This window comes from Lampetra planeri, chromosome 58, assembly GCF_965212315.1.
Source record: "Lampetra planeri chromosome 58, kcLamPlan1.2.h2, whole genome shotgun sequence".
NCBI lineage: Eukaryota > Metazoa > Chordata > Hyperoartia > Petromyzontiformes > Petromyzontidae > Lampetra > Lampetra planeri.
The window spans coordinates 2,602,501-2,617,412 of NC_136164.1; the positions used below are offsets into that span (position 1 = coordinate 2,602,501).

A 14,912-nucleotide genomic window follows, 5' to 3' on the forward strand; every position below is an offset into this window, starting at 1 on the left:
GGAGTCCCACCCGCTGCTGGCGCTCTTCGCGCTGCTCCTCGCCATCCTCTCCGCTCCCCCCGTGCTGCTCTTCCTCGGCGCCGTCGCCTTCTACCTCGCACTCTCCACCCTCGGGTTCATCCTGCTGCAGGGTACGCGCACACGCTCACTCACGTTCACTCACACGCTCACTCACGCACACGCACACGTTCACTCACGCGCTCACTCGCACACGCACACGTTCACTCACGCGCACACTCACACGTTCACTCACGCGCACACGTTCACTCACGCGCACACGTTCACTCACGCGCACATGTTCACTCACGCTCACTCACGCTCACTCACGCGCACTCACACTCACGCGCACACGTTCACTCACGCGTGTACGCACACTCACACGTGTACGCACACTCACACGCGCACACGTTCACTCACACATGCATACATGCACACGCGCACATTCACGCACGCACGCACACGCATGCACACTCGCACACGCACCTACAACAACAACCGCCATTTGCCACTAAGTGGCGGTGACGTCACCACGACGCTTGTGCCAGGCCAAGTGCACCTTGAGGCTACCACGTGAAGTGTCGAACGCCCGCTGGCAGGAGGTCACGGGGCAGACCCAGCAGGTGCCACGGGTCGACTGACCGAGACGACTGAGATGACTGGCTGATGCACCACCTGTGCCCCCTACTGTGCCAACTTGCTGTGCTTTAGCCACCCGGCACTCCGCTCGTTGTTGTGAGCGTCGCTCCTCCGCCGTCCGTTGTTGTTGGAGAGCGACTGCCTCCAATTGCCCAGTAGCAGCGTCCTTTACACGTACACATGCGTGTGTGTGTGTGCTGGCCACCCACCCCCTCGTGTGCCATGCTGGCCTTCATAGGCGAGACTCCTTAACAGCACTTGCCCCAACAGTCTGTTCAAGGCTACAGGGGGCATCTTTGTCTTTGTGGGGAGCGGTGGCTCGGCAGTTGGCGTGCCGCGCTATGAACCGGGCGACCCGAGTTAAGAGTTAAATTCCAGCGCCGATGACGATCATCTGAACCGGCTCTGGGCCTCCCCTAGGTCGACTCGACCTCGAATGAGTACCTGGCGCGGTGTGCAGTAAACATCGCCGCTGGGGAGAGACAAAGGCGGCCGGGCGCGCGCCGCTCGCTGCCGTGACCTGTGCCAACAGCGGTGGGGTGGGGGGTGTTTGTCTCCGCCAGTGTGCGTCCTGTCGCTGGGAGTCTCCGTCCTGATGCTCTTCCTCTCGGGCCTGGGCGCGCTGGCGCTGGGCCTGACGCTCGCCTTCGCTCCCATCCTGCTCCTCGCCTCGCTGCTCCTCCCGCGGTACCGTCCCAGCGCGACGACACCACCACACACGGTGGCACAGAGCCTCGCGCGCTCTCGCCCCCCCCCCCCCCCCCCCCCCGTGACGTGCCCCTCCACGTGACGTGCACCCCCCCCCCCCCACCCGTGACGTGCCAAACCCCCCCCCCCCCCCGTGACGTACCCCCCCCCGGAATGATGACTTGAGGGTGGTGGTGATTTATGCTACTGATGATGCTTGTGATGATGCCGGTAACGAAAATGCCGGTGGCGACGATGCGGATTTTGATAAACCTGCTGCTGACATTGATGGTGCCGCCACTGATGCCGCATCTGACTTTGATAATCCTACGCTGTTGCTCATGGTGAGCCTGCCGATGATGAACCTGCCGATGATGAACCTGCTGATGATGCTGCCGATATTGTTGCCGTTGCTGCTGCTGTGGATGGGAGTGATGCTGCTGCCGCACGTGATGATGATGAGCCTGCTGATGACGACTGGTGATGATGCTGCCGATGGTTTTGCCATTGGTCCTGATGGGAGTGATGCTGCTCATGCTGACGATGACTATTCTGATGATGATGATGCTGGTGCTGATGATGATGACTATGCTGATGATGATGATGCTGTGGACGTGAGTGATGCCGCTGGTGCTGACGATGATGACTATGCTGATGATGACTGCTGATGATGATGACTATGCTGATGATGCTGATGGTGATGATGCTGTGGACGTGAGTGATGCCGCTGGTGCTGACGATGGCGCCCGCCGTGCCCACAGGGACTCCGCGGGCGAAGGTCGCCCGCCGGCAAGGCTGACGGACGGAAGCCACGGCCACTCACCCCCCCGCAACTACGCGCGGAGAAACTCGCTCAGTTGAAGCCCCCCCCCCCCCTACCGCGTGCACACGTGTGTGTGCGTGTGTGTGTGTCAGGGTGAGTGTGTGTGTCAGGGTGAGTGCGAGTGTGTCGGGGTGAGTGTGTGCGAGTCTGTGTGTGCGTGTCGGGGTGAGTGTGTGCGAGTCCGTGTGTGTGAGTCTGTGTGTGTGAGTCTGTGTGTCGGGGTGAGTGTGTCCTGTGTGTGTGTGAGTCTGTGTGTCCTGTGTGTGTCAGGGTGAGTGTGTGCGAGTGATTCTGGTCTGTGTGTCATGGTGAGTGTGTGTGTGTCAATCTATGTGGGGGTGGGGGTGTGTGTGTGTCAATCTGTGTCGGGGTGGGGGTGTGTGTGTGTCAATCTATGTGGGGGTGGGGGTGTGTGTGTGTCAATCTATGTGGGGGTGGGGGTGTGTGTGTGTGAATCTCTGTGAGGGTGGGGGTGTCAGAACCACGCACGGTTGGCTATGAACGGTGCGAAAGAAGTTCTACATAGATATATATACTCATCCACCCCCACCCCCTTGTGTGCCATGCCGTCCTTCACAGGTGCTGCTCGCTAACAGCACTTGCCCCAACAGTCTTTTTAGGCCAAAACGGGAAATCTTTATTTTTGTAAGTGTGCGAGTCTGTGGGTCGGGGTGCACGTGCCACTGTGTGTTTTAGTTTGTGTCGGGGGTTCGTGTCATTGTCTGTGTGTGTCAGGGTGAGTGGGTGAGTGTCACTGTATTTGTGCGTGTCTATGCATCAGTGTGTGTGTCGCACCAACCCCTCGTGTGCCGTGCCAGCCTTAATAGATGCTCGCTTTACAGCAGTTGCCACAATAGCCTGCGCAGGCTATGCAGAGAATCTTGTTTTGTGTGTGTATATGTGCCTCTTTGAGTTGAGTGTACGCGTGGGGGTGCATACGTATCTGTATGTTTATATGTGCGTCTGGATTCACGTTACATTTATACCTAACAAGTTACACCAAAAATTATATTTTTTGATATTCAAAATGTTACACGCCATTAAAATGTACTTTTATTTAACCAGATGAACTCGTTAACTCCCAAAAAATGTCTCTCAATTGCCAGGCAAGGGCCCATTGAGATTCACTGTCTCTTGCAATTTTCCGTCCTTTGTTTAACCGAGTGAGTCCCCGTTGAGATCCGGAACGCCGTGTCAAGGTGCCTGAACTGATACAGGGACTCCTCTACTCACAAACGAGTTCAGTTCCCCAGAGGCCTGTTCGCAAGTCGATTTGTTCGCAAGTTCAACTTTGCTCCCGTCGATTCCAAACGCGTTGTACGGCGTGTACACTAAACACGGGGAGTGGCTTTAAAAGTTGTATAATAACCTGCAGATGTAGCTACCGCTGTTTCTTCACATTCTGTAGATGTAGATGCCACTGGTTCTGCAGGTGTAGATACCACTGGTTCTTCACGTTCTGCAGATGTAGATGCCACTGGTTCTTCACCTTCTGCAGATGTAGATGCCACTGGTTCTTCACGTTCTACAGATGTAGATGCCACTGGTTCTTCACGTTCTGCAGATGTAGATGCCGCTGGTTCTTCACGTTCTGCAGATGTAGATGCCGCTGGTTCTTCACGTTCTGCAGATGTAGATGCCACTGGTTCTTCACGTTCTGCAGATGTAGATGCCACTGGTTCTTCACGTTCTGCAGATGTAGATGCCACTGGTTCTTCACCTTCTGCAGATGTAGATGTCACTGGTTATTCACGTTCTGCAGATGTAGATGCCACTGGTTCTTCACGTTCTGCAGATGTAGATGCCACTGGTTCTTCACGTTCTGCAGATGTAGATGCCACTGGTTCTTCACGTTCTGCAGATGTAGATGCCACTGGTTCTTCACCTTCTGCAGATGTAGATGTCACTGGTTATTCACGATCTACAGATGTAGATGCCACTGGTTCTTCACGTTCTGCAGATGTAGATGCCGCTGGTTCTTCACGTTCTGCAGATGTAGATGCCACTGGTTCTTCACGTTCTGTAGATGTAGATGCCACTGTTCTTCACATTCTGTAGATGTAGATGCCACTGGTTCTTCACATTCTGCATGTGTAGATCCCACCGGAAGCAGACGATGTGGCCATATGCTTTTTGTCGTTTACTCAATTGTGATAATGCCATTTCACATTACAAATGCTGATGGGAAGTGTCTTTGTCAGCCGTGGAGTGGTGGAGGTGATGATGATGCTGTTGCTAGTGGTGGTTGTGATGATGAACCAGCAGTGTTCTTAACAGCTCGGCTTCTTCGCCACCGTTTTGTTAAGTGGAATGGCCGCACGCGGCTTCGAGGTCACGTGGGTGGATGTTGACAGGCCCTCGGAATCATCGCGCGGCACTGGTGGTCGCTCGCGACGAGCCTTTGTCCACAGCTGGGCAACTGGTTGCACGATCAGGATCTTGGATTGTGCGGGGGGGGGGGGGGGGGGGAGCCTCGCCCTTGCGAGGTAGTTCTGTGGCATCTACTTTCACGGGGCCGTCGTCCGCTATTTTGTCGTCATTCTCTTGCGACGCGATGCTCAATGGCGCAACGGGGATATCGAGGAAGAACGCTTTCGAGCCTTGGTGGCGGAGGATGCTCTGTGTGTTTGCACCCAACACGAACACACACACCTCTATGCCCACACTTGTGCATACACACACACGCACGAGCACCGAACACATTTGTCCGTGGATACCAAATATGCACACGCACACACTTTACCATGTTCGTGCACTTGAGCGTAGCTGTGGCACAGCGGTTAGAGCACTGCACTACGAACCCAGCCATCTCGCCCGGTATGCAGGAGGTCGAGGGGTTCAATCCCGACCCTGACGATGCCCGCTGCTGTATATTTGGAGTTTGTGTGTCTCTCCGTGGACGCGTGGATTTTTCTCCGGGTCCTCCAATTTTTTTCCCCCTCCACATTTACAACCGACACACGTTTTTGGCCGTCTGTAAATTTCCACGCGTCAGGCCACTGAGCCGAGCTGTCGTCTGTGACCACCAGGTCGCTTCTGAAAGAGAGCTACATCGCTCAATGGGTCCTTTAGTAGTTTAGTTTAAGGAAACAAAATCAGTTCTGCATCTCCCGGCCACGGCTAACGTGGCCGGGAGATGCCTGAATCACTCATCAACCCTGCCGCGACCCCGTTTGGTGAAGTATGGCCAAAACAACCCCCCCCCCCCCCCCCCCGTGACTGAAAGTTGTGCGGAGGTCGACATTGTTACTGTTGGCGAGCGCCTATTTAGGTCTGCACAAAGGGGGGGTGGTGTGGGCAGCGCCATGCCCGGCCGCCTTTGTCCATCGCTGTCAACCCCTTGTCAGTGCCCCAACCTCATTACAGACCAATTCAGACATTGTTAGTCACCCCCGTGCCCCTTGTGAATCTCAACGTTCATCCTACAAAGCCCCATTTCAAAGGGAGATACGCAAACAAATAGACGATTTTTAGTTTTGTTGCCCGTATTGAAACGGCTGTACGCCGTATGGACCCGAAAACTCAATTCCCCTGCACAAGAATACGGGCTGAACCGTGTATGGGTTGGCACGGTATTTTTGGGTCTCCATGGCCGATGTCTATACAAACTGTACCGGGATACTTATTTAAGGCCGAGTTGACTTAGAGGAAGCCCAGGCCCAGCTTCAGATAGTGTGTCTGCACGAGAGGAGTTTCGGTTACATCTTAATCGGATTCACGACAATTTCGGATCATTTTCACATTATGTGCGAATGTGAAACCTCCTCCTGCGGACACTAAAGTAGCATAACGTGATATAAGCCGTCCTCATTTTTGGCGGGAAAACTGGTGGTCACAACGTGTAAGCGTTGTCACTTCAGGCGACGTAATATTTTTGCCGTCCATTCACAAAAAAACACCTACACACACACCCCCACCTACACACACCCCCACCTACACACACACCCACCTACACACACACCCACCTACACACACACCCACCTACACACACCTACACACACCTCCACCTACACACACCCCCACCTACACATACATCCACCTACACACACACCACACACACACCCCCACTGACACACAGACACCCACCTACACACACACCCCCACCTACACACACCCCCACGTACACACACACCCCCACCTACACACGCACCCCCACCTACACACAGACGCACACACCTACACACACACACACAGTATGTCACTTGTTAGTGGTTGTGTCCTCCATGTGGGCGTGGTGTTCTTTGTGTCCTTGAGATTAAATGCACAGGCTGCTTCACTTGCTCTGTGTTCACGCAAGCGTCTCTCTTTACATCGCGGGGCCGTCTGTGGCGCTATCAAAATACGACAAAATAAGAATGTGTTTTTTTACCTTTTCTGGCAATTAAACAGGAGTTGTGTGAAGATGTTCAAACACCAAATAGGCAATCAAGTTCTGCATTAACCACGCAGTCCTTGTGAACATGCAAATAAACTGATAATAGAGGGTGCTTCAAAAATATGTTAACACTGACATGGGACTATCGTTTTTAAGGGAAAATAACGGATAATACACTATAACATGATAACAAATGTAATGGTAATAGCTTCAAAACGTCAAATAATCTCCACTTATTCGCCATCATTGTCAACGCGTCCCTGGAATCTTCTCTGTGTCGTCTCCAGAGCCCGGAGGCAGCTCGTTGTTTTAAGGGCCCTGGAAATTCATTTCCACTGGTGGTGACACGAGGCCATGAAGAAGACTGTCACTGGTGTAGACCAATTCGTTTCAAAGAATGCATAGTATACAGGGTGTTTGAAAAATAACATTCCTGCGGAGGGAGCTGGTAGGAACGTTGGGTTGCTCGGTCAATGACCAGGGTCAACGGCGGCGTGGTGTATTCCGCAAATATGCCCGACTGTGCGGGCGGGCACAAGCCGGCGTGAGTAGGTTAAACGTTGAGTTTTATAAGGGCACCACGGGGGTGATCAGCCCCTCCCCACCCAGCCCCACCCCTCCCACCCCCCACCCAGCCCCACCCAGCCCCACCCAGCCCCTCCCCACCCCCCACCCAGCCCCACCCAGCCCCTCCCCACCCAGCCCCACCCTCCCCACCCAGCCCCTCCCCATCCAGCCCCACCCTCCCCACCCAGCCCCTCCCTCCCCACCCAGCCCCTCCCTGCACGACTGACACAATAATCCCCTGTGGGCTGGTGTAAGCAGGAGGTTCCTACCAGTATTAGTAGTACTGCTTTGAAATTGGGTAAATCTTTTTGAAACTCCCTGTATAATTATCAGATCGTGTTTGTGTTTGCATGCTCACCACAAGCACTCTGTGTGGTTAATGCAGTAACTTGATGCCTTGCATAATATGTCTATTTGGTGTTTGAACATCTTAATAAAACTTCTGTTTTATTGCCAGAGAGGGTATTAACCGTTAACCACACACAGTGCTTGCGGCGAACATGCAAACAGACACGCTTTGATAATCTGTGATGCATTGTTTTTTTTAAACTGGTTGGCCTACGACAGAGAGAGCCTTCTGTATGGCCTTAGGGCCGTCCATAAATGACGTCACGCACCTGGGGGGGGGGGTCAGACATTTGTGACGAGGGGGGGGTGGTGAGAAATGTGACGTCACATAAAAATGCGCAACTTTAAATAAATATAGACAACACGTTCTACTTAATTAAATATGCTTTTTAGTAAATGTTTTCTCCTACAACATCAGAGTGCAGCGCCACATTAAATACGCACTACAATGACAATGGTTTACAGAGATTTGAAGCATGTTTTATTTTAAAAATGGAAATATGTTTTTTGGGGGGGGGCAGAGCTTTGTGACGTCATATTTGAGGGGGGGGGTCTGACGTTTTGTGATGCCGTGTGACGAGGGGGGGAGGGGTTAAAAATCGTCCAAAATCGCGTGACGTCATTTATGGACGGCCCCAGAGTCTCACCACCAGTGTGATAGCAGAGGACACATTGTCCTGCGGAGGGAGCTGGTAGGAACGTTGCGTTGCTCGGTCAATGGCCAGGGTCAACGGCGGCGTGGTGTATGCCCGACTGAGGGCGGGCACAAGCCGGCGTGAGTAGGTTAAACGTTGAGTTTTATAAGGGCACCACGGGGTGACCAGCCCCTCCCCACCCAGCCCCACCCCTCCCACCCCCCACCCAGCCCCACCCCTCCCACCCAGCCCCTCCCTCCCCACCCAGCCCCTCCCTGCACGACGGACACAATAATCCCCTGTGGGCTGGTGTAACCAGGAGGTTTCTACCAGTATAAACCCTTCTCTCTACGCTGCACATCACGCAACCAGGGCTCAAACACAGACCTCGGCAGCGCCGGATTAAGCTCGTGCGAGGCCTGTCGCATGTGTCATTAAGGGGCCCTAAATAAAATAAAAATATTAAAACACTTTTTTACTTGCATAGTAAAGTAATTGTAATTTTCATTTGCTATACAGCCAGATAATACGACAAGTTGCTAACCTAAAACACCCGGTCGTTCGTAAAAGTTGAAGGTGGTATAGTACTATAGTAATAGAGCAAGCGCAGAATCACTGAACCGGAATTGATAGCTTGAAAGTATTTAGCGCGGGCCCTTGAAAGTGCGGGGCCCGTAGCTACTACACATGTAGCTACTACACACGTAGTAGCTGCACGTGTAGTAGCTACTACACGTGCAGCTACTACACGTGCAGCTACTACACGTGTAGCTACTACACGTGCAGCTACTACACGTGCAGCTACTACACATGTGTAGCTACTACACATGTGTAGCTACTACACATGTAGTAGTAGCTACTACTACACGTGTAGCTACTACACGTGCAGCTACTACACGTGCAGCTACTACTTAGGCAGCTACTACACGTGTAGCTACTACACATGCAGCTACTACATATGTAGCTACTACATGTGTAGCTACTACACATGCAGCTGCTACACATGTAGCTACTACACGTGTAGTAGTAGCTACTACTACACGTGCAGCTACTACAGTGTAGCTACTACACGTGCAGCTACTACACGTGCAGCTACTACACGTGTAGCTACTACTACACATGTAGCTACTACACGTGTAGCTACTGCACGTGCAGCTACACGTGTAGCTACTACACGTGTAGCTACTACTACACATGTAGCTACTACACGTGTAGCTACTGCACGTGCAGCTACTACACGTGTAGCTACTACACGTGTAGCTACTACTACACATGTAGCTACTACACGTGTAGCTACTGCACGTGCAGCTACACGTGTAGCTACTACACGTGTAGCTACTACTACACATGTAGCTACTACAGTGTAGCTACTGCACGTGCAGCTACTACACGTGTAGCTACTACACGTGTAGCTACTACTACACATGTAGCTACTACACGTGTAGCTACTGCACGTGCAGCTACTACACGTGTAGCTACTACACGTGTAGCTACTACTACACATGTAGCTACTACAGTGTAGCTACTGCACGTGCAGCTACTACACGTGTAGCTACTACACGTGCGGCTACTACTACACGTGCAGCTACTACACGTGTAGCTACTTTTGCCACTAGGATCATCCGGCACGACCTCAGACGAGGCTGGCTGCGTCTCTTCAAAGTGGATGTGGTCCCCAGAGACTCCGAGACGCTGCTGAGCCGCCGCCGCCGTTTGAAGGAGGCGAGTTTGAATCCAAGTTTTTTTTTGGTTTTACGGCCGCTAATTTAAACCGACTTCTCAGGGTTCGTGAGTTGTTGATGGGACTCAGAGAATCGCATCAAGACTCGCTCCGCGCCCAATTTTTGCCCCCCTCTCTATCCCAGCACCGAGTTTAAATAGCGGCTTTAAATGTCACGCGACGATTATTAACTGCGCTCCGATATGCAGAGTGGGTGACGAAGTCAACTTAACACGTTTGCAGGCTTTCGCGAACAATATTATTCATAATAAAGGTTGTTGGGTTCGGTCACGTAAGGAGAAATGTGTCGAAACCCTCCACCACCCGACACCGCTGATTAGTAAGGGTGGCGAATTGCTGCCTTCTGCTGCGATAGCACAAGCGGGTAGCATTGTGGAACAAGGACAGTAACAGTATATTATTGATTTGAAGCTTTCGTGACTGCAGGAATCCATACTCTTTGGTTCTTTCGGTAAAGTCACGTAGGTCGAAACATAATAGATCACGACGTTTCGGGCGCAACACCACAAGCAATCGTCATCAACCACAGCAAGAATAAAACTGCTGAAGTGAGCAGTTCTTTTTCTTGCTCGGCAGTTTTTTCATGCTGTTGATGTCTTACCTGATGACGATTGCTTGTGTTGCGATCGAAACGTCGTGATCTATTATTTTTCTACCTACGTGACTTTACCGAAAGAACCGAAGAGTATAGTTACAGTATATATCGGTCAAAATATTTCTACTGGAGGAATTCGTTCAGCTATAAAACTCTCTTTTTTTCACAAGTGCCCAGTGTCTTCCACGTGGCCATGTTGAAACCCTGTGAGAGAGGCTGAGTCGACCTAGGGGAGGCCCAGGTTGGGATTATCGCTACTGGTGTTGGTCGTGAGCAGGAATCGAATTCCACTTTACGTATGCTGCATTTATTTCGCACCATACGTAGCTAACCAGCGCTTGTGCCAGGCTAGGTGCACCTTGAGGCCACGTGATGTGTGTAAATCTCGCTGCTGGCAGGACAGGGGATGCAGACTCCAGGTGCCGTGGGTCGGCTGCCTGAGATGACCGGCACACCCAGGTTCTTTATGAATGTTAGCGAGGTTCACAAAGGTTGTATTCAGAAAACGTGAGATCGTGGGTTTCGGTCCCGGGGTCTGGGTCTCTCTCACTGTGGGAGGTCACGACGGAGGTCACACCGTGGGAGGTCACACCGTGGGAGGTCACACTGTGGGAGGTCACAACGAAGGTCACACCGTGGGAGGTCACACCGTGAGAGGTCACACCGTGGGAGGTCACACCGTGAGAGGTCACACCGTGGGAGGTCACAACGGAGGTCACCATGGGAGGTCACATCGTGAGAGGTCATACTGTGGGAGGTCACACTGGGAGGTCACAATGGGAGGTCACCGTGGGAGGTCACCATGGGAGGTCACAACGACGGTCACACCGTGGGAGGTCACCATGGGAGGTCACAACGACGGTCACACCGTGGGAGGTCACAACGGCCGTGTTGGAGACACGTGGCCACCGCCGCTAAGAAACTCGTCTGTGGTCGTCTCACCAAAGATGCTCACCAGGGCCGTGTCAGAGACTTCAACGTGGCATTTGCGCGTCTCTCTCTCTCGCACCCTGGGGAGAGGGGAGGTCAATAATGGCCATGTCGGAGACACGGAGCCCAGCGCTGCTAAGGCTGTGCCCTCCTGCGCCGTGTGAATGCCATGTATGCGTGGGTGTCAGGTTCCGCTGATGTTGGAGGCTGGGAGAGGGCGGCGGCGGCGGCAGCGGTGGTGTCGGGGGTGTCCGGTTCCAGCCAGGGGAGCGTGTACATGTGTGTGTGTGTACGTGTGTGTGTACATGGGTGTGTGGGGGGAGCGGTGGTGTAGTAGCGATTAGCGCGCCGCGCTACGAACCCGGCGGCCCGAGATCGATTCCCGCTCACGGCACAATACCGGTGGCGATGTTGACTACCTCGCCTGGTAATACAGGAGGTCGTGGGTTCAATCCCGACCCTGACGCCTTCTTTAAATTTGGAGTCTGCGTCTCTCTCTCTCTCATAATCATCACGGTGGCTATGAGATGTTGACTACCTCGCCTGGTATACAGGAGGTCGTGGGTTCAATCCCGACTCTGACGCCTGCTGCTGTATATTTGGGGTTTGCGTGTCTCTCCCTCATCATCATAATCACGGTGGCTATGAGATGTTAACTACCTCGCCTGGTATACAGGAGGTCGTGGGTTCAATCCCGACCCTGACGATACCTGCTGTATATTTGGAGTGTGCGTGTCTCTCTCATCATCATCACTGTGGCTATGAGATGTTAACTACCTCGCCTGGTATACAGGAGGTCGTGGGTTCAATCCCGACCCTGACGATGCCTGCTGTACATTTGGAGTCTGAATCTCTCTCGAGGCCACTTTGTTGAGCTGCTATCATTTGTGCTCCAGGTCGCTTCTGAAAATGAGCTCCATCGCTCAGTGGGCCTTACCTGGTAAAAAAAATTAAAATTGTTAAAATACCGTCGTTTTTTATTGAAACCAGGTGAGTGCCATTTGATTTCCTTTGTCGTTTGAGATTGATGTCATTTTATTGTAACCGGTTGAGAGTCCACTGAGATTTTCTCGCCACGGACTTTCCTTGAGATTGTCTCTTGCGATTGACGTTCCCGACTCAATCTTACCTTGTATCTTGAAGACATTTCTGTAGCGCCTCATTCGAAGGCGCTTTACACAGAATGGACAATGCTACAACGTACGAATGTAATGGTGGAGATCAGGTGAGTGAAATACAGGGTGCTTCAGACAAATGTTAACACTTATATGGGACTCTCGTTTTTAATGGAAAAAGAACGGGTAATACGCTGTATATCTTGGTTCTATCGGCAAAGTCACGTAGATAGAAAACTAAACAAAAAACATTTTAAATGAAATATTAAAATAATTTTAAAAAATTGAACGTAGTAAAAAAATAGTGAAATAAAATTAATTGTATATTACTAATTTTTTATTGTGTTTCTTTTGCTTTTATTATTTTCAATGTATTATTTGTTATTATTTAAATTTTTCATTTTAATTTTTTTTCTATCTACGTGACTTTACCGAAAGAACCAAGAATATGAATTCCTGCAGTCACGAAAGTTTTAAGTCAGGGTAATACGCTGTCAACATGATAACAAATGTGATGTAAATAGTTTCAAAAAGTCAAAGAGTCTCCCACTTGTTCGCCATCGATGTCAATCTTCTCCAGGTGGTCTCCAGCGCCTAGAGGCGCCACATTTCTCATGGTTATTGTTGCAAATTGTTACGAAATTTTAAGCATCCTGTAGATGAGAGGAAGCAATGGGGGCGAATCTGTGATGCGTTAATTGGGTGGATAGTAGCAAAAGTATCAAATGCTACGGGCCCCGCACTTTCAAGAGCCCCGCGCTAAATGCTTGCCAGCTATCAATTCCGGTTCAGTGATTCTGCACTTGCTCTATTACTATAGTACTATACCGCCTTCAACTCTTATGAACGACTGTGTGTATGAGGTTAGCGATTTGTCGTATTATCTGGCTGTATAGCAAATGAAAAAGATACAATTCCTTTACTATGCAAGTTAAACATGTATGTGTTTGAATATTTACGTATATTTTTTTAGTGAGGGCCCCTTTGTAACGTATGCTACAGGCCCCGCACTGGCTTCATTCGGCACTGGCTTAAACCCCTCGCTTCGAATTACGAACATCGGGGAGATGCCCCGGGCGGTGTTTTTGCCGTGCCGAGTGGCTCGGCTCGAGGCGGATCGCGCCGCCTGCTGGCAGAAACAGCCCCATGGGGCTCTTTAATGACTTGCTCATTGTGATGTTACATTGACATGCATTGTGGGTCTACAAGGACTTCATACAGTGACGTTACATTGACATGCATTGTGGGTCTACAAGGACTTCATACAGTGACGTTACATTGACATGCATTGTGGGTCTTCAATGACTTCATACAGTGATGTTACATTGACATGCATTGTGGATCTTCAAGGACTTCATACAGTGATGTTACATTGACATGCATTGTGGGTCTACAAGGACTTGCTCACAGTGACGTTACATTGACATGCATTGTGGATCATCAAGGACTGCTTACAGTGATGTTACATTGACATGCATTGTGTATGTACAAGGACTTGCTCACAGTGATGTTACATTGACATGCATTGTGGGTCTACAAGGACTTGCTTACAGTGATGTTACATTGACATGCATTGTGGATCTTCAAGGACTTCATACAGTGATGTTACATTGACATGCATTGTGTATCATTAAGGACTTCATACAGTGACGTTACATTGACATGCATTGTGGGTCTACAAGTACTTGCTCACAGTGACGTTACATTGACATGCATTGTGGGTCTACAAGGACTTCATACAGTGACGTTACATTGACATGCATTGTGGGTCTACAAGCACTTCATACAGTGATGTTACATTGACATGCATTGTGGATCTACAAGGACTTCATACAGTGATGTTACATTGACATGCATTGTGGATCTACGAGGACTTGCTGGTAGTGACGTTACATTGACATGCATTGTGGATCATCAAGGACTTCATACAGTGACGTTACATTGACATGCATTGTGGGTCTACAAGGACTTCATACAGTGATGTTACATTGACATGCATTGTGGATCTTCAAGGACTTTATACAGTGATGTTACATTGACATGCATTGTGGATCTTCAAGGACTTTATACAGTGATGTTACATTGACATGCATTGTGGATCTTCAAGGACTTTATACAGTGATGTTACATTGATATGCATTGTGGGTCTACAAGGACTTCATACAGTGATGTTACATTGACATTCATTGTGGGTCTACAAGGACTTGATACAGTGATGTTACATTGACATGCATTGTGGATCTTCAAGGATTTCATACAGTGATGTTACATTGACATGCATTGTGGATCTTCAAGGACTTCATACAGTGATGTTACATTGACATGCATTGTGGATCTACAAGGATTTCATACAGTGATGTTACATTGACATGCATTGTGGATCTTCAAGGATTTCATACAGTGATGTTACATTGACATGCATTGTGGATCTTCAAGGATTTCATACAGTGATGTTACATT

The 14,912-nt window shown here is 50.5% G+C and overlaps 1 protein-coding gene across 1 annotated transcript in view; it reads left to right on the forward strand.

The window, feature by feature from the left end:
* Positions 1-2,510, forward strand: part of LDAF1 (lipid droplet assembly factor 1) — a 10,232-nt gene extending 7,722 nt beyond the window's left edge. The window contains exons 2-4 of the mRNA XM_078618617.1: positions 1-131; positions 1,200-1,323; positions 2,085-2,510. The exon at positions 1-131 is cut by the window's left edge and continues 38 nt beyond it. Of these exons, the coding sequence (XP_078474743.1) occupies positions 1-131; positions 1,200-1,323; positions 2,085-2,184 (355 nt within the window). The 3' untranslated portion in view covers positions 2,185-2,510. The remainder of the gene's footprint in view (positions 132-1,199; positions 1,324-2,084) is intronic.
* The last annotated feature ends 12,402 nt before the right edge of the window (positions 2,511-14,912 follow it).